This window comes from Cebus imitator, unplaced genomic scaffold (genome assembly GCF_001604975.1).
Source record: "Cebus imitator isolate Cc_AM_T3 unplaced genomic scaffold, Cebus_imitator-1.0 Scaffold439, whole genome shotgun sequence".
NCBI classification, from domain to species: domain Eukaryota; kingdom Metazoa; phylum Chordata; class Mammalia; order Primates; family Cebidae; genus Cebus; species Cebus imitator.
The window spans coordinates 1,369,208-1,389,837 of NW_016107754.1; the positions used below are offsets into that span (position 1 = coordinate 1,369,208).

At 37.4% G+C, this 20,630-nt stretch overlaps 2 protein-coding genes across 7 annotated transcripts in view; one reads left to right on the forward strand and one right to left on the reverse strand.

Moving 5' to 3' along the window:
• The window catches only part of DZIP3 (DAZ interacting zinc finger protein 3), a 109,113-nt gene extending 92,378 nt beyond the window's left edge, over positions 1 to 16,735 (reverse strand). For 2 of the 5 annotated variants that reach the window (XM_017510414.2, XM_017510417.2), the window contains exons 1-2: positions 16,580 to 16,735; positions 1,403 to 1,506 (exon numbers count right to left, since the gene is read on the reverse strand). In XM_017510414.2, coding sequence (XP_017365903.1) covers positions 1,403 to 1,434 — 32 coding nt within the window. In that variant the 5' untranslated portion in view covers positions 1,435 to 1,506; positions 16,580 to 16,735. Of the gene's footprint in view, positions 1 to 1,402; positions 1,507 to 3,974; positions 4,191 to 16,321; positions 16,521 to 16,579 lie in introns of those variants that run through there. The other 3 variants (XM_017510418.2, XM_017510415.2, XM_017510416.2) reach the window with 3 other exon arrangements.
• A 40-nt stretch (positions 16,736 to 16,775) lies between these two features.
• CIP2A (cellular inhibitor of PP2A) overlaps positions 16,776 to 20,630 on the forward strand; it is a 39,526-nt gene continuing 35,671 nt past the window's right edge. Inside the window, exons 1-2 of one of the 2 annotated variants that reach the window (XM_017510420.2) lie at positions 17,067 to 17,146; positions 17,283 to 17,398. In XM_017510420.2, the coding sequence (XP_017365909.1) occupies positions 17,339 to 17,398 (60 nt within the window). In that variant the 5' untranslated portion in view covers positions 17,067 to 17,146; positions 17,283 to 17,338. Of the gene's footprint in view, positions 17,147 to 17,282; positions 17,399 to 20,630 lie in introns of both variants that reach the window. The other variant, XM_017510419.2, reaches the window with a different exon arrangement.

Genomic DNA, 20,630 nt, shown 5'->3' on the forward strand with positions numbered 1-20,630 from the left:
CTGAATCAAAAGTGTTATGTTAGGCTGCTATATTTTCTATAGGCTCCATTACGAATTTTGATGTGTAACCGCAACTTATCTTCACTTGCTCCTCTGTACAAAATAAAACTAAATCTCTTAGTAACACTGTCACAATACTCTCCAAGAATTTTTCTTAAGTACTTTTTCTTGCTATTTCCTCACCTAAGCCAAATGACCTCTCATCCTACCTTGCCTCTAAACCCATCACAATGTTTCTCAACCTTTAAAGATCAGTTCAAATGTTACTTTGTGGAAACTCACTCAAATCATCAGCCAATAATTATTTTTTCTTCCTATAGACAGCCATTGTATCTCTAATAGTTATGCAATTTTCCTAAAGATATAATTACTTTTTGCATATGTTCCCATTATTATTATAAGCTATCTTTAGGTATGCAAACATTGTCTAGTCTTTATTCCTAAGCACCAAGGAATCAGTACATGCTTTTGTAAAATAAATAGGTCATGCTACTTATTATATGAGATAGTTCAAGCCTGGAGGGAGATCTCCAATATGAACCTGTTTAGCATTATACGAGGTACAGGTGGACTGAACTTGCCCTGCTTAGAGAAAAGATCATGTCATTTGGCCTTGGCCCACTGAACCACTCAGTAAAGTCTTTTGCATTATACTTAAATTACTCTTTAGAAAATGGGGATAATAAGAGCACTCACTTCATAGAGTTGTTATGAGGTTTTTGAGTAAAACATAATGTAAAAACAACAATGTGAACATAATAAGTCTATGTAAGCACCTGCTAAATGATAAAACATTTTGATGAGAAAGACTGAACAGGAAGGTATGGCACATTTTTCAATTCTTAGCTCTTAAGTGAGGATGTAATCCCTAGTGAACTTTTGTATAATCAGATTTCACCCAGTCTACATCACCCACAATCAAACTTGCTGAAATGTCTTGAAGCATAAGGGTCTCCTGTCCACACTAGCGTCCCAAGGTTATGTGGAAAAAACAAATATTATGTCTTTTGGAATACAACAAAGGGAGTTCATTTCTGTCAACCTATCTCCTTTACCCCTGGGGTCCCCAGCCCCCAGGCCACAGACAGGTACAGGTACATGGCCTGTTAAGAACTAGGTTGCACAGCAAGCAGGAAGTAAGCAGTGGGTAAGCATTACCACCGGAGCTCCACCTTCTGTCAGATCAGCAGCACCATGAGATTCTCATAGGAGTGCAAACTATTGTGAACTGCCTATTCCAGGGACCTAAGTTGCCCACTCCTTATGAGAATCCAATGCCTGATGATCTAAAGTGGAACAGTTTCATCCCAAAACCATTCTCCCCACCCCTATCATCTGCAGAAAATTTGTTTTCCATGAAACCAGTTCCTGGTGCCAAAAAGGTTGGGGACTACTGCCTTACCTCACAAAAAATTCTTCTGGTAGAGAGTCCATGCTGCACAAGGTTTCTTTACAAAAGTCTTACTCCACTGCTTGCAAACTGACTTTAAATACTGCCCTTTAGTGCTGTAAGGAAAATAATATTTTTATAAAGGTAGGAAAGTTACACTCTCCCCACTATTAAAACAGAACATGACCAACTGAAAAAAATTTGAAACATCTCTAAAAGACGAAAATAAATCACATAGTTTCACCACCTAAACATAATCACTACCCATCCTTTAATATGCTTATTTTTTACCAAGCATAGGTATATTTTACCAATTTGTAATCATACTAAATAGAAGATGTTCTACCCCACCTTTTTCGATACTGAGTGTTATAGCAAAAGAATCTTTCATGTTATTTTATCCTCCTAGTAAACATTCTTAAAGGCTATACAATAGCTGGTTGACTGGAATTTCCTTGGCCATTTCCTTATAGTTGGACATTTAATTTTCCATTTTTTCTATTAGAAATAGTTCCATGATAAACTCCATTGTCCACAAAGCTTTTTCCATATTTATGATTCTTTATAATAAATTCTCAAAAGTAAAATTAATATATCAAAAGACATAAACATTTCATTGTTAAATGGCTTCCCAAAAGGTTTTTACTAATTTATTTCCCACAGAGGTATATATGACTTCCTGTTTAACACAATCTTTTATGACAGCACTGTTTTGTATTCTTTTAGTCTACAAACAAGATGTAGTTACTTTTTCCCCCAAATCATGATTCTACGTCTCCATAAAATAGGAGACACAGGGTGTAAAGAACACTGGCACAATATCTCATTCAAATATCAACTGATGTTGTGGCTATTTCCTGAAAGAAAAATAACGCTGAGGCAATACAAATGAAAACAAAGGGACTAGAGTATCATAAGTATATATATTTATTTATATAGCTATATATTCCAAGAACAACTCTTCTAAAACTGGTCCCATTTAATCTCCTTACTGAGAGTTGAAGCCTGTAGACTCCAGTGCTTTGTGCTAGGCTGGCTTCCTTTTCTGATCCTACCCTAAGCTCAGAAAGTGTTAAATCACATGTAAAACTATTGTTATATGCTCTGGGCAAAAGAAGGAATAGAGGAAATAGAAAAGAAAGTGGCAGCAATAGCATAAATGAAACAGACATGGATTGCCTTGGTGCCAAGCACAAGGCTGGATGATGTTTCTCATTTATTGTTTCTGAACTGCTTATATATCTCAGTAATTGAGTAGCCATTTCTGTAACAGTATATTTAATACAATTCCATAAATTAGGTTGGTACATCTTTTCTAGGCCCATTACTAAAAGGTAATATCAGCATAGGGTAATTCCCAAATCAATAAAATATATTCCACAAGATCACTATAAGTCATCTATTAAGAATTCAGATTGTATTTACTCAAACATTGTTTTAATGATATCCTGTTCCTCCCCCTCCCCCCGCCAAGAAAACAATTTACCGTAGACAGTAAGAAGTAACTGCAGGACCTGAATCTATCAATAAACCTTGAAGTCTGTATATCTTTTCAGTAAGCTTAGAACAAGGGAGGGGGCAACTCAGCCCTGGTATGAGGGCTAAAACAAGTTCTGTGGAGATCATCTGTAAAACAAGCATTCCTAATTATGATACTACATACCAATAATCTACATTTGACTCACACCAACTCTAAGTAACACAGGAAGTCTTGGAGAGACAAGAATAATTCTCCAACAATTTGCTACTGATGTCTTAATCAAAACACAAAATTACACATACACACACACAGAGCGAGAGAGAGAGAGAGAGAGAGAGAGAATTTCCTTCTAAATTTCATTTAAAAGAGAGCTTTCTTCTAGTAGCTCTTAATTTCTTGTTCTTCCCTAACAAAAACGCTTCACTTCACTGCTGTCAGTATTACAACTTGCCTACATAGAATGAAGAGTTCTCCTAGATAATTACTTTATTTTATAGTTTTATTCTTATTTCAAAAATTCAGTAAGTAATATTTTAATTTGTATTCTCTGTTCAAATACTGATGAAAGACACAAACTGCAGCTAATAACGAAGCAGAGAGGTTGAATAAACCTTGTCATTCACACTAGGTCAGATCTGCTTCATCTCGTTAATAAAGCTGTATAGAAAAGGACATAGCTTTGAGGATTTTAGGATTGTGATCAAGCTATTTTTATGGTTTGGTTTCTATAAATCTCCCTGTTATTTTAATAAAAAGTAACAACAGTTAAGGCATTATTTCATAGCTACAGAATACAAATGTATGCCTTTTCCAGACAAAACAATCCCCTCATTTCCAGAATTTATAAAAGCTCAGACTTGGAGACCTCTCCCTCTGCTAAGCTCTTCTTTGGCCAGTAGATGTTTGCATAGATCACAGCAAGGATGAAAAGAAGGGAGGAAAATCCTCTGGTTACAAGATAGAGAGAAGGACTCTGCTAAGCTGTTCAGTGTTCAGCTTGAAAAAGAAATGGGTGGAAAATTAATAAATCAAAAAGATATTTGGATCCTGAATTAACAGAGTTAAGAAAGGCTAATGGCTTTTTCAGCCTGCTCAAAATACAACCTGAGATGAATCTCTGTGATGAAAGGTTTTCCAGGAGAGAGAATCATCAATCTCATCATTTCCCAGGAGCTAAGCAGGTATGTGTGGCAAACACTACCGGCAACAGCAACAGCAATAGCACTTGACAGCCTCTGTTGGGGAGAAAGGCGAAGTGCCTAGCAACCGAAAGGAAGTAGCCAGCCTGAAACGTTACCACTGTGCTGCTAAAATAATCCAAAGGTTTTTACCATTCTAGAAGAGGTTGCAGGAAACCTTTTAAGTCAGGGTTAACATGGCGGGGGGTGGGGTGGGGTGGGAGGTAAATCTATTTTCCCCTAGTGTATTCATTTCAATAGACTTTCCCTGTCAGCAGGAAACAATATTTACTCTTACTACCTGGGATTAAGAGACTGCTTTCCTGCAGGAACCCAGGTTCTTGTTGGTTGATCTGAGGGCAAGCTAAAGTTCAACATCAATTTATAGCACACCTATATCCACTAACCAAGATGATCTTATTTGTAGGCTGTGTTTTACTGGTTGAAAAATAAGGTATTGCCATCCATATCTTAATTATATGCCTTTCTTACTGTTCCTTCTACCTGAGCTCTCACCTTCTACTTTCTCTCACACTTACTGAAATTTTAACAATATTTTTTAGTTGTAAAGGTATTTTGTTTCAATTTTTAAAGCTGTGTATATTCACATCAAAGCAGGCACAGTTTTTATTTATAATTTTTAAATAATCTACTTAAACATTTAACTTGTGTTACTGTCACCTTCCTAACCTGTATATAGTCACATTTTTATTAAAATCCACTCAAACGTTCATCCTGACTAAAATGTTACCGAAATACCAAGGGTTCAGTCTAGATCCTACTGCTGGCCGCCTGGAAAGCTAATAGCTGAAACAACACATTTTGCCAAGGAAGAAGGCTTTAATTGGAGAGATGTGAGCTCAGTCTCAAATTCATCTACCTGACTAAAATTAGGGGTTTATATAGCAGGAAAAATATATAACGATGCGCAAAAAAACAATAACTAGGAAGGGGCAAGGAGGCATCTGGTACAGTGATCTGGTAAGTTTCAGTTCTTGGATATTTTTTTGAGAGGCCTGAAGATCCTTTCCTGAGGAAAGAACTCAAATAAATAAAAGTCTGAAGCTTTAACAAAGGAAGGATCAATTTCTATGTATATCCAAAAACAATTGTCTATGGCACTACTGGATTATTTCAAAAATACCTGACCAAGATAGAGACTCTAATATACCAACAAGTTCACATTTCAACGTGTGGGTGGATGTCCCATGAATTTTCCTCCTTTGTCAACTCTAGCACTTACAGACTACCCAATGACAGGAGAAAAAAAAAGAGTATTAGTGTGGAAAACAACAAAAATAAAGTTCAATACTTTTCTCCATGCTACTAATTTAAAACAAAGTAATATATTTTGTATTTTTCAGGAAAAGAATTCAGTTATTAAGAACTTTTCTTAATTTTGTGACCTCTGCCCACAAAATCAGGGTCTCTCAATTTTGGAACTACTGACATTCAGGTTTGGATAATCCTGTTACGGGAAGTTGTCATATGCATTTTTTAGGACATTTCACAGCACCCCCTAGCCTCTGTCCACCAGATGCCAGAGGCAGCTCCCTGCCAACACACACACTCCAGCACATCCATACACATCAGCCCCATTGTGGCAATCAACAATATCTCCAGATATTGTCAAATACCCCTTGAGGCATAAAATTACTCTCCATTGAGAACCATTCAGTTAGATGAACGAGTTAAGAAGCTTAATTGAGTGGACACAGAGATTGTTTTGGGGAAGAAAAATAAGACCGTGCTGACATTATACATGTACAAACACAAACAAACTTATGTCTACAAGAAAGCAAAATGACATAAAGTATCTACATTTCCATTAATATCAACATTAAGTTGAGAGACTGCATAGTAGTTTAGGAGCACAGAAACCCTGTATCACTCTGTAAGGGTATCATTTGACACACACACTGCTTTGACACACACTAGCTAGCTGTGTGATTTTATGTGAAATTAATAAACATTCTCTGTGCTTCAGCTTGCTTATCTAAAACATAGGAATGACAGTACCTCCTCTTTCATAGGGTTGTGAAGATTAAATGCTTAAAACACAGAATAGAATAGTACCTGGCACTTAGTAAGCACTATATAAGTGTTCCTATCAACAGCATTTTCATAACCATAATCATAATCATCATCATTTAACTGTTTAGGTTTGCAGCAAAATTAATTAACTTGTCTGTGAAGGAGAAATGCTATTGATGAAAAGGAATGTTAATGAGATTTAAGAAATGGGATAAGAAAAATTATTTTTCAAATATATCACACATGACACCATGACACAAAAGACAGCATAGTGTGTGCATACTATTCAGTACCTTCCATTTTTCACACCACCACATATACATCTACTTTAGTCTTTAAACTGCATAATAGGTCAATGTATGAATATATCATTTTACCAGTGTATGATCATGTCATTTTACCAGACCATTGATAAAAACTTCAGCTGTCTCTGGGTTTGACTTTTTTTTAAAATTGTTATTACAAACAATGCTGCAATACCATCACCTTGAACATGCAACTTAGTTAAAATTTTGAGAGCTATTTTGAAAAGCTGGATTTCCTACCTCAACATTGAATTAAATGTACTCCAGAAGATCATGGGTCTGTTAACAAGCAGACTCTGATACTGCTAGTTATCATTTCTGCTAAATTTTACCAGAAGAACTCCAAAAAACTCCCTAAAGTTGAAACGTAAGATGCTATGGTCACTTCAAGCCTTAAAAAAAAACTTGAAGAAAACACTTTCAAGAATGTGGCAGGATATTTTGTGATAGGAATTCCTTGGAATCAGAATTTTAACTATTGTTGATCCGGGTATGTCTGCTAAATTAGCAGGGACCTAATTTATCTCCCAAAGGCCCCACCTCCTAATACTATCACATTGGGGGCTAGGTTTCAACACTGAACAAGGGGGAACACATTCAGTCCAATTAAGCAGGTGTTCTGAGTTTACAGAACTAGGAAAGTCTTTATTTCTCATGTTAGTGAACTCTGTGTAGACAAAAATGGCTGAGGCCATTAGGTTAGACCCAAAAGAATAACAAGTTGCACCATTACTTTGTATTAGCAGTAATCAGAATAAACAAAATATACAGACTATTTGGTTTTATAATTTACTATTAATTTCTCCAGTTTTGAATTTGTTTAACTTCCTGGTAAAGCTACAAAATAAAAACATCTAGACACAAGTAGCTAAAATATTATTTGCCCCAAACAATAAATATACAGTTTGCTTAGTCAAACTCCCAAACCGATGGATGGTAGTGGAAAAATCTTTGCAAAAGTTGCCAGAAACTGGAAGATATTTTCTGTCCCAAAAGATCACTGTTCATCTTAGCTCTTGCCACTTTGCAAAGATCATTGTTAGCAATAGGCCTGCTTAAACTGGGAAACAAGAGCCTTGTAATGTACATGCACCACCTCTTGTTTCAAATAAGCCAACATAGGAAACAACTTTTCCTAAAGCAAAATTAACATCTTGTCTTAAGCAGGTTTTAAATTCTATTCAGATCTATTCAGTTAGTTACTTGTGGACTTACACAGGTAAACCTACAGTATATACATATTGTTTTGAATAGTTGGAATGTAGCTACAATGAATATGCACAGGTTAGGATTTACCTGAAAAACCATCCAGATACTAAACAAGCCATTCATTTCAAATATTTACAGATAGCACTGCTAAAATCAAACTCTTCAGAAATGTAGCTAGAAACCACTGGAAGAAGCATATGCTCCCCTTAAGCACATATACCAAAGGTAGAATATTTTCAGCAATTTAAAAATATTATATTGTCATTACAGCTGTTAGACAATAATGAGAAAAGAAGGGAAAATCCTGAGACATAACACATGCAGATATGGTGATCAACCAGGGAATACAGAATACTTCTTTCATGTACTTGGCTCAACCACCACCAATGAAAGCCTGCCCTATCCACCTCCAACTTGCTCCACACGTGTAAGAAAACCGGCAGCTCACTGTTATGTCAGAAAGGCATACATATGTAGGAAGGGTATAGTAAGAAGACAGAGCAAGCTTTTGGAAAATTAACTGAGTGTATAACCTAAGGTTGCATTGAAAATAAACTTAATTTTCATCAGCTCCTATGTGCCAGGCTCCAAGCTATGTACATTGAATAAACATCTGATCTTTACACAACTCTGGAAGATAAACATTAACCAGTTTCAAAAATTAAGAAACTGAGGCTTAGAGAGTTCTCATAGGTAATAAATCAGTAAGAGCAGAAATTCATGCCCAAATTTTAGCACCTGCAATTCCATTTTCTTCCAAGCCCCATTACTTCTTGTGCAGTATTTAATTTTGTATTAGCTTGATGTACAATTATGAGCTGGACTAGATAATATGCACATGCACATACACAGAAACAAAACCATTTACACATCTTATTAGTCTATAAATAATACTGTAAAAGTTATGCCACCTTAATATTTCATAGTCACTAGTCACATTAGTTTGTGCTAAGAGTTTTTCTATTCAATAAAACAATTCAGATACTACACATGGTACTGAAATAATGAAATGGACAATAGTTCATGCCTGACTAAATGATCTCTCAAAGTTAAAGATTTTTAAAAATGAAGTCTCTAAACTTTTTTGATCACATATCCCTAAAACGGTAAAAGATCTGAGAATATGCTGAAATATAAGAAAATATAAGAAAATCAATTCACTTATAAATTATATGTGGGCCTAATCATTATAACATAAAAAAGAATGAGATAAAAGCCAGGGAAAAAAGCTTTAATACTTGTTCCCACATTTCAAGAGACAGTTTCACACATCTCCTGAGGTGCTCATGCTATACTTTGGACACCACTGTCTTGGAAAACAGCTTCACATTTTAATTCAGGAAATAGATATCCACCCATTTCATAAGTCTAATAGTATTTATTTTCTGAAAGACTAGAAATTTATAAGTGAGATAAGTAAAGACCCATGCTCTGCATCAAAGAGATAGGTCTTCAAGAAATAGTAGTTACCAGGATTATTGTACCTTAACTTAAAAGTGTACCACTGTCATCTTTACTTATGCTCAACACTGGATTCAGAAACAATGGATAGTACTTGTGTTTAAAAAAAAAAAAAAGACAAGGCAACATTCTTATTCTGGGATAGATGTGATTAGATGTGTGAGATGTGGGATAAGATGTGAAAATGGGGGAGGGAAAAATATATATCCAAATTATTCAAACCTTGTACTCTTAACCTAAAGTTGAATGCTGTAAAATGTATAGAAAGAAAAATCAGAAAATGTTTGAAAAGTGAAAGTTAACTTTATGGTTTGACAAATCATTTAGAGTTTAGCTGAACTGTAATACTTGATACTTGTGAAAGAAAATAGGAAGAGTAATTGCGAAAGGAGAATTAATTTTTTTTTAGATTTTCTGGCTTTGTGATAAAGGTAACATTTCTGAAAAATAGGAGTTGACACCTATCATACACTTAGTTTCCTGACTCTGCATGAGGGGTACAATCAGATTAATATTAGTATTAGATTTGTTTTAGCTATATGGGGCACATAGTTATCTAAATGACCCCATGCCTAGACCTCTGCCAATTTTCTATGCAGAATTTCTCTAACTTCTTGCTTTGGAAACTGGACCAATGAAACTTTTGTTCTACCAGCTGTTTATGTCTGCTGAATAATCCCCTGGTTTTAGATTTGGCTTGATGTCCCCACTAGAATGTAAGCCTCATGAAATTAGGAAAACTTTGTTTTCATTTCTCGGTGCCTAGAATAGCACCTGGCACACATTAAGCACTCAATATTGCTTTTAAAAATGAAGTCACCCACCCTTCTGGACACATCAAGGCCTCTGAAGGCAGATGTAAAGAGGGAGCCTATGTGTACAGGGTCCCTGTACATTGTAACAGCCTTCTCAGCCAACCTAAAGTTCTTGTTAGAAATCAAGAGGCAGCTCATATGCTACAGTAAAACTGGTTCCTGTAGACAAACATGGGGTCAAGACAAAATCTGTGTTTTCTTGCAGTTACTTCTGTCTCCTTTGCCAGTTTCTCCACATTTCTCCAACTTCTAAATACTTAACTACCTTGAAGTTCAGTCCTAAAATGTCTTTTCTAACCATACTCACTCCTATTATCATTTAGTCTCAAGGTTTTAAATTTCTATCTCCAACCTTGACCTCTCCTTTAACTATCAATAATCCAATAGCCTAGTCAACCTCTCTTGGAACTCTGACATCACAACATAACCTAAACAGAAATCCAGATATCTGGCCCTACCCACAAAAAGGCAGAAGCAGAGCCACCCAGTCAAATAAGGCCTGGATCAGACAAACTGCCATCAACCACAAATCTGTAGGCAAGAAATAAATGCTCATGGTCTTAACCACTGTGTTTTGAGGTGATTTGTTATTTGGGAAATATCAATTAGTACTCCACCCTATCTAAAATTTTAATACCTTATCCCGACTTTGATAATTCCTATTCCTCTTCCCTTTTTTCACTCCCTAACACTTACTACTATCATTCATGTAATTTTACTTATATGTTTTATTGTCTATATCCCTCATTACAAGAAAACAACTTGGGCAGAAATTTTTGCCTATTTGATTCATTGATGTATCCCCCAAACTTAGAAATGGACCTAGCATCAAGTCATCATTAAATATTCAGGAGATGAATGAATGAACAATTAGCCCTGTGTTCACACCCCTGGTATAATTTCCATATTACAATACTTGGTATTCTGTAAACTCTGCAGTTCTGTCAAAACTATAATTCGAGTCTTCATTCAGTCTAATTCATCTACTATTACTTAAACCCTGGTTACTAGAGATTAAATATTCAGGACAGAAGACAATATGTTCTTTCTAGATTTTTCCAGAAGAAATAAAGGACCTAGACAGCTCTAAATTTGAGTTACAAGATCCTGAGCAAGTGTTACTTCCATTAGGTGTGTTTCTGAAACTATAAATTATGGTAAATATCTATGCAAAATCTAAAGGACAGACAGTAATAAAAATTTACAGGTGGATGTGGTGGCTCATGCCCGTAATCCCAGCACTTTGGAAGGCTGAGGCAGGACTGCTTGAGGCTAGGAGTTTGAGTCTAGCCTGGGCAACACAGCGAGACCCTGTCTCTACAAAAAATTTAAAAATTAGGCAGGTATGGTTCTGCATGCCTGTAGTCCCAGCTACTCAGAGGCTAAAGTGAGGAGTGCTTGAGCCCAGGAGCTGGAGGCTGCAATAAACTATTAATCATGCCACTGCACTCCAGTCTGGGCAATGAAGTGAAATGCTGTCTCCCCTCCACCTCCCCCGCCACACACACAAAAAATTCACAAAGAGGAATTTTATGCCAATCTTTGAAGAATGAAGGAATCGTATACTTAATATTTTACCCTAAAAAATATCATGTATTCCCACAGTATTCTATTTCTCTTAATACTACTTATTCTGGTTTGTCTGTTTCACCAACAGAATCTAACCTCTTTGGAAAAGAACTGACATTCAATAAACATTTGATGAATAAATCACTGTTAGCATTTTAAAAACGTATTTACCTGACTGGTTAAAATTATTATACATATTTTAAGTAAAATGCAGATGTTAACTTTAGCTATTGACTTTTTTAAAGTTTCTGAAATATTAGCCTTTACTTTCTGCTGTGAAGACACAAAACAAAACCAAAATATAAAATTTGTGACATAAAATAAATAATTTTTATTTAAAAATATAGTAAAGAATGCAGCCATAAAAAATGAAACCATGTCCTTTTCAGGAACATGCATGGAATTGAAGGTCATTATCCTTAGGAAATTAATGCAAGAAAATCAAATACTGCATGTTCTCACTCATAAATGAGAGCTAAATGATAAGAACACATGAACACATACAGGAGAACACCACACAATGGGCATTATCGGAGGGCAGAGGGTAGGAACAAGGAGAGAAATGGGAAAAGTAACTAATGGTTACTAGGCTTAAAACCTGGGTGATGAAATAATCTGTACAACAAACCTCCATGACACAAGTTTACCTATATAACAAAGCTGCACATGTACCCAAAACCCCTGGAAAGCCCAACTAAGAAAAAAATATAGATTACATTAAAATGAAAATGGAAATTTAAAACTACTATGAGATTAAGAGAATTACTGGGATACTGAATGCAACTTTTTATCAGTAAATTTTTAATCTAGAGAAACAATTGTTTATACTAAAAACCTTCTATATCTAAAATTAAGGAAAGATAGAATAAATGATCAGATCTATAACTATATTAGAAACTCAAGGTCAGGCATGGTAGCTCATTCCTATAATCCCAGCAGTTTAAGAAGCTGGGGCAGGCAGATCACTTGAGACCAGGAGTTAGAGAGCAGCCTGGGAAACATGGTGAAACCACATCTGTACAGAAAATATAAAAATCAGCCAGGCATGGTGGGGCATGCCTGTGGTCCCAGGGAGGATGAGGTGGGAGGATAAACTGAGCCCAGGGAGGTCAAGGCTGCGAACCATGTGAACCATGATCACACCACTGCACTCTATCCTGGGAAATAAAGTGAAACCCCATCTCAAAAACAAACAAACAAACAAACAAATAAATAAACAAAAATAAAAACACCAAGAAAAATTCAAATATTTTCTAAATTTCTACCATCTACCACTAAATAAGCTATCAAGCTTAATGATTTTACAGGCAAACTGTGTACAGCCTACAAGAATCAGATAATTTCTATGATTCTTATTATCCCATAGGATAAAAAAAGATGAAACATTTCCAATTTATTTTTCAAAGGAAACATATAACCCAAATTTGATGTGAGGATAAAGAAAAACATTACTGAAAATGTTCACTTATGAACAGGTATATTTATAATAAAATCCTGAATAAAAATACCAGCAAATCAAAACCTGAAGCAGAGAAAACATAGGATTGTTACTACCGTCTTTGTGATCTTGGGCAAATTACTTCCCCCTCTTCTGTCTTAAGTTTTTCATCTGTAGAATGGAGATCATAATAATACTTTCAGCATGCGGTTATTATAAAGATTAGATAGGTAAGTAGAAAGTCCTTAGAATGGTGCTTGGCACATGGCAAATGCTCAGTAAGTATAAACTATTCTATCCCAAGAACCAAAAGGCAACATAATCCACTGTGTTATAATTTTAAAGTGAAAAATAAAATATATAAATGTGAAAACTGGATAATTTTTGGCAGACATTTTTTAGAATGAAACAGATATAAAGGCCAAGCTCTTAAACATGATGAGTATCAAAAGCCAATAGCACAAATTATACTAAGTGTTAAAACACTTTTCATTCTGATTAAATTAAGTAATATTCATTCTGATTGAATTAAGTAATATAACAAAGCTGTTCAAAGTTAACATGACTTTCCATATTTTGGAGCTTACACTAATGCAATAATGTAAAACAACAAATACTGGAAGAGAGAAAGCAATTATTTGCAGATGATATACAGGTAGAACATCTACATAAACCAATCTCTATTAGGATAAACGTAATGAGAAACAAACATAATGACAATGGAACAAGGCAGTATGACAAACTATATAAAATTTCATTGAAAATAAAATATACCCTGACTACTTTCTTACTTCTTTTTTTTTTTTGAGACAGGGTCTCCCTCCTGCTGCCCATGTTGCCCAGGCTGGAGTGCAGTGGGGCAACCATGGCTCACCGCAGCCTTGCCTTCCCAGGTTCAAGTGTTCCTCTCACGACGCTCTTGAGTAGCTGGGACTATAGGCATGCACCTCCCACACCCGGCTAATTTTTTGTATTTTTAGTAGAGATGGGGTTTCACCATATTGCCCAAGCTGGTCTTAAACTCCTGAGCTCAAGAGATCCTCCTGCCTTAGCCTTCCAAAGTGCTGGGATAATAGGCATGAGCCACCATGCCTGGCATACCTTTAATATTTTCTATTAGCTAACTCAGTGGTATCTGTATTTTCTCATTCATACAACCTAAAAACTTAGAATATCTGCTAGACTCATCCCTCTCTTCACTCCTCACATCCACTATCAGACACCAAATCCTACCTATTTTACCTCATATATATTTCTCAAATTCATCACCTTTTTTCTATCTCCACCTTAATTATCCTGGTTATGCTTTAGAAGGCTCCAGAAAATGAGTCTCCCTCTTTCCAGTCTTATCCTCCCCAAAATCACAGTTCATTCAGCTGCCAGAGTAATCAAGCTAAAAACAAACCTGACTAGACCAGGTGCCAGTTTAAAACCAGAGATTGCCAGTAACTTCAGAATGGAGTCCAAGTTTAAGGCTAATAAGGCCTTTGATCATCTGGACCCCGACTCATATCTCTCTTTTTTTTTTTTTGGACAGGGTCTCACTCTGCCAGGCCATAGTGCAATGGCACAATCGCAGCTCACTGCAGCCTCAAGCGATCCCCGCACCTCAGCCTCCAGAGTAGCCAGGACTACAAGTGAGCACCACCATGTCCAGCTAATTTTTTCATTTTTTTGTAGGGATGGGGTTTCATTGAATATGTTGCCAAGGCTGGTCTCCAACTCCTGGGTTCAAGATCCTCCTGCCTTAGCCTCCTAAAAAGCTGGAAATTAAAGGCGTGAGCCACTGCTCCTGGCCTTCTCTTCCTTTTCTTCCCCCTTTTTGAAGTCTAAGGGTATGGACTGGCGTTTCTCAAATTAGGATATGCAAGTATCTCTCATTAAAAACGTCAAGACTTAACCACAGGTAGAAACGATATATCTTACCAAACTTACAACATCAATTTTGGTGAAGATTTTTTTTTAGAAAGCCACTTGATATTAAACACAGAAGAGAATGCAAAATTTGTTTGACTGCTTAAGTTAAAATCCAACAAAGATGGCACTGATAGCAGGCAGCTTTGAGCGTTACCTTGGGGCGCTGAATGGGAATGATGCTGACACACCTGTCATTACAGATGAAAAGTCTGTCAGACTTTTAGTTTGATAACAGTATCAAACTCTGATTATTTCATTTGCCAATGCGCCACTGACTGTAACACTGAGAACTTAAATACGCCAGATGACAGCTGACACTTTACATCGATTAATTCATTTTTTAACCATCTCCCAAAGCCGTACAGGACCTCATCTCTACTCCTCCTCATTCTTTCTACATTAGCCACATTGCATCCTTGCTGTTCCTGGCACACGGTAACCCACTTTAGGGTCTTGCTTTGCCATTTCCTCTATCTAATAACCTTTTCCCCTAAAATACGGCTCCCTTTCTCAACTCCTTGAAGCACTTCCCCAAATGTTGCCTTCTTAATGAGGTCTATTCTGACCTTCCCATTCCCTTATCAATTACCAGCATGATTCTAGAGTAATAACGTCTGTTTGTCTCTTTATATAATTTTTCTTACTTACTGTGTTTACTTGGTTCCCTACCAGAATGTAAGTTGCATGCCAGTAGTATTTTTGTTTATTCAGTGAGTCTACTGTGTCTAGAAAAGTGCTTAGCGCATTGTAGACTCTCAATGAATTACTTTTTGAACAGTCCTATGAAACAGGTATTTCTCTCGGCCAGATTTTACCTTATGATGAGTCTGAAGCAGTGATGAGAACCTGCCTAGAGTCATAACGTCGAAGGTAGAGCTAGAATCTGCAAGCAGCCTGGCTCTCTACTCTTTACCATTACTGCATGGTGCCTCTCATTTATGTGGTGAATTTCTAAAGTATTATCCATTTTGTATGTTTCCCTTACTAGACAGTTACCTCGCAGCAGGGGATACTTCCTCATCTCTGTTCTGTGACTGACAATTTCTAACCCAAGTTACATGCTCTACAGTTGTTTACGGAATGAATGAAAGCATGAATCAACACATAAGCTGCCCAAAGATTTTTTACATGAATGTCCCAACTGGTTAAATCATTTTATTCTTTCAGATTTAGTTTTAAACTTTTATAAAAACAAAAACGAAACACCAAACCTGTCTTCAAAAATCTGGTAATTCAAAAAATGTTTTTTGAAGTGAAAAAGCATGATTTCTGATAAATGACTTAATTAAATGGAAATGTACGCTATTCTTAAAATTTCTGCACCCTGGTTTTCAAAGCTTTTTCGACGTTAGGAAATTTTAAGCAAAAAGGTCCAAAACCAGTAACTGACTCACTTCATTATATAGACATGCAACAATATTAAGGTATCTCCTATTAAAAAGAAACATCAATAATAGTGCCACTTTCGTAGACATCGAAAATTAGAAAACAATCATGCCAGAGAGAAACAGACACCTTCACTTACAAAAACTGATGCTAACGAGAACACCTTCCGGAGCAATACCTGGCCCAGGGTCAGCAGGAGGTGGCCTTCCCGAATAAATGGGATAAATACTATCGTCAGGGCATGCCTAACTTGCCACAGAACGCCAATGTCCATAGGTTGGATCTCTGAGAAACTACCATCCCCGGCAGAAGGGGCGGGTGGAGGAGAGATTGAAAAACTAGGCCCCTCCCAGGCCGCCTCGAAACTAGGGCCCAAAGATTGCTCAGAGCTCCTCACCGTGTCTAGTCTAGGGGCAAGCGACCATTTCTCAGGTAAAGGATGACGCACAAAGGAAAAACTGGCCATCCAACACGAAGGCTGAGGAAGCGCACTAAAACACAGCGCGCAGCTGAAGTAGGAATACCGGCGCCTAACCGATTCCTCTCCAGAGAAATCGCGAGATTTCTCGCCGTCACGGGATCTCAGGCTGAAGCCTCGCGGCCTCTCAGACGAGTGGGGGTTAGCAGGGGCAGCTCCCAAGCCCCCTCTCGGATCCACACGCCACCTCGACCCCGGCCCACCCCGGCCGTCACCGAGAACTGTCACCCAGGGGGCCTAGGGACTTCCGGAGCCCGACCGGATCCGGAAGCTTCAGGGAGCGAGGGGGTGGGGCCGAAAGAAATCAAAAAAAAGCGCGGCGAAAGCTGAAGGCCGGCGCAGGCTAGGTGGTGGTGGTCCCTAGGCGGGGCTGCTGCCAGTACAATGGACTCCACGGCCTGCTTGAAGTCATTGCTTCTGACTATCAGCCAGTACAAAGCCGTGAAGTCAGAGGCGAACGCCACTCAGCTTTTGCGGCACTTGGAGGTGAGAGGCTCCGGGGTGGAGGACAGATGGGGCTCCCCCTAGTAATTCTTAGTTCACAGTGAGGCAGGGGAGTGGCGGCCCCAGCCTAGGAAAGAAAGGACAGTCCTTCGCTCCCTTTGTTGTCTTTTTGTACTAGTAAAGGCGAGTGAATGTCGGGGGTCCTCTGGCCGCAGCGAGAGGCAGGAGCGCCCAATGAAGGCTCCAGGAAAAGCGGGAGTGGGACCAAAGTTTGGGAAATTTAGGCTGTTTTGGGCAGGTAACGGACAAAGCTCGCAGCTTGTTTTCCCTTTGCTTCTAGTTTTGTTTTTTTCCCACGAAACCAAGCCCTCAATACATAACGATTCTCAATGACAGCGAGTCATGATTAAAACTTGGCTTTGCCCTTCGGTAATCTATCATTGAATTTGTTGCTTACCCCTTTTATTTCAACTCGGGTTGGACTCAGACTTGAAAAACATTATTTCAGCCTTATTTAAGGAGCAGTCCCCCTTCCTAGTAAGCCTAATTCTTTTTCTTTACCAAAATACATTGCTCAGTTTTTTAATCCTGAAATGCTGAATTGCTTTCATTTTTTTCTGTTGGTTCTAGTGATGTGTGTCCAGACCATTTGTTTTAGGATCTTAATCTCCTGCTGTCATTTGTTACGCATTTATGGAATTCAAACTAACATTGACCTCAGTTTATTTTTTTTAAGCTCAATTAAGGCTCATTTTAACTCTCTTTGTCACAGCTGTCCTCTGTTAAGATAGAATTGTACATAATTTAAAAACATATTGTATTTATTATATTAACCCTATGATAGAAGACTAATGTGCCAACAATTTGTAAAATCCTACAGGAAAAAAAATGATTTCAAGTAGCACAGAAACAACAGCCATTAGTGAAGCTGCTGTTGTATGAAATATGTCTGTCTTTTCTTGAGCTTCACAGGGGTGGTCCTCTTCTCCCTACTTCAGGTGCCCCTCTCCCAAGTACCTTCGTTTTCTCTTTTTCAACCATTACTTGAAGGAGTACCCGCAAACCTAATAATTAAGGTGTTAGTTGTTAAATGCTTAAGGCTTTGCTTCTGAATCAGTATAGACTCCAGAAGATGCAGAAAAAGCCAGGCCGTCAGTTTAACTTAAAAATTGGGAGTTAAGCATTTTATATGCTATTTTGAAACATTACTTTTCTTTGCGAATAAAGGGTTTGTGAATTCAAAGAGACTTAAGGCCAGGCTCAGTGGCTCACGCCTGTAATCCCAGCACTTTGGGAGTCCGAGGTGGGCAGATCACCTGGGACTCCCAAAGGTGGGAGGTGAGGAGTTCCGGAGTTCGAGACTAGCCTGTCCAACATGGCGAAACCCAGCCTGTACTAAAAATACAAAAATTAGCTGGGCATGGTTGCGCTGCCTGTAATCCCAACTACTTTGGAGGCTGAGGCAGGAGAATCTCTTGAATTTGGGAAGCTAAGGTTGCAGTGAGTCGAGATTGTACTGCGCCACTGCGCTCCAACCCTGGGTGATGGAAGGAGTGTCCAATCTCAAAAAAAAAACAAAGAGGCTTAAACAAAATATGGGGTCTTCCCTGTATTCCTAAACTTTCAAGAGGTTTACAGAAAACATTCCTACCATTGTGGCAAAGGTGTGAAGAGCACTGGCTTGAGGTTACTACTCCAAAGGACTTTTGTTAAGAGATAACATACATACGGAGCATAAACTACATTAATCTTAAGTGAAGAGTTTGATAGTTTTTAACATATAGGTACCATAGCTACCATATATAGATAGCTAACATATAGGTAGGCTACATACCACCTGTATCATGATATAGAGCATTTCTAGTCCCATAGGGTTTCATCATTGTCCCTTCACATAAGGTTCAGGTAAGTAGACTCACACGATACGTACTCTTGTGTCTCGCCTTTTCCACTCATAATCTGAAATTCATGTTGCACATGTATCACTACATTTTTTTTAAATTGCTGTGCAGAGTTCTATTTTATAAGTGTACCACAGTTTACGTATACTTTCCTGTTCATAGGCATTTGGGTGGTTTACATTTCTGAGTGGAATTATAAATAAAGCTGTTGTAGACATTTCATACATTTTTTTGTGGATATATGCACGCATTTATATACTTAGTAGTAGAATGTTAGAGCATTGGGTAGGCATGTTTCGTTTTAGTTGAAACTGCCAAACGATTTTCTGAACTATTATGCCATTTTACCCTCCCACTAGCAATATGTGAAATTTTCCATCATTCATCCACACCAACCCTTGATGTTTTTATATTTCTTAGTTTTAACCATTTTGGTTGACAATATTTGTATTTTTAATGGTGAATGTCTTTGTGTAGACTTCATAAGAGCAAGATCTAAGGATGCAAAGAGAGGAGATAGGTATCATGTGAAAGGAGATTATTCATTCTTCTGTACTTCTCCCATACTTTTTTGTGGCCCCATACAGAACCTAGGCTTTGAATGTTTGATCACTGGGAAAGCTGAGCTAATCCGATTTTTAATGGTGGTATTTCATAGCACTAGTTTTGTGTAGCGACTAAAAGCATGAATTCATGAACCAAGCTGCCTGGATATGGTGTGAATTCCAGTTGTGCTTCTTTGCTATCTGTGTGTACCTCAGTTTACTCACCTGCAAAACAAAATAGTGGCACCTACCTTATAGAGTTATTATGAAGATGAAAAAAAAGTTAACATATGTAAAGTGCCTAGATCGATGCCTAGGCCAGAGTAAGTGCTATATAAGTATTAGTTATTATTAAAATATTTTTTTATTAAAACATTCAGTATATACGAGTGAAGGGGAACATTTGTAAAGCAATTTTTATTTTACCTAGTACATGTAATTATTACGTTAGACAATTTATGTTATTGAGATACAGGTCCAGTCCTGTGGAGAATCCTTTTTAAAACAGAAAATGTCTTATTCTGGAGAGCTAGATTTATAAATAGGCAACAGGGTAATAATGCCCAGAGGATTTTCTACCCCTGAATATCTGTTACTGGTGTCTATACTGTTATATTTGGACTTTTTTTCTCTTACATACTTTTACTTTAGTAATGTTAAAACACTCCTTGGGAACAGATAATGTGAAACTCTTATCAGCAAAGCTTTAGAAGAAAAACTGACGTGGATGAGAGAATAAAGGAAGGATACAGAAAGGAAAGATTAGAGGGATGCTGTAGCAGCCTGCTTAGGCTTGATCTTATAAAAAATAATTATTCTGGATAGATATAGTCTTATTCTAAAGTAACTAATGTTTTTTTCCATCTTTGTAGAAAATATGTGCTTTATAATAAATACATCTGTAAAGCTTGTTGAAAATTCATACTTTTTGACAACTGCTTTTGGTCTTCAGTTCCAGCTTTACTTCCTTTCTTCTCTCTCTCTCTCTCTTCCTCTCTCTCTCTCTCTCTCTCTCACTCTGTGTGTGTGTGTGTGTGTGTGTGTGTGTGTGTGTGTGTGTCTGTGTCTGTGTGCCTGTGT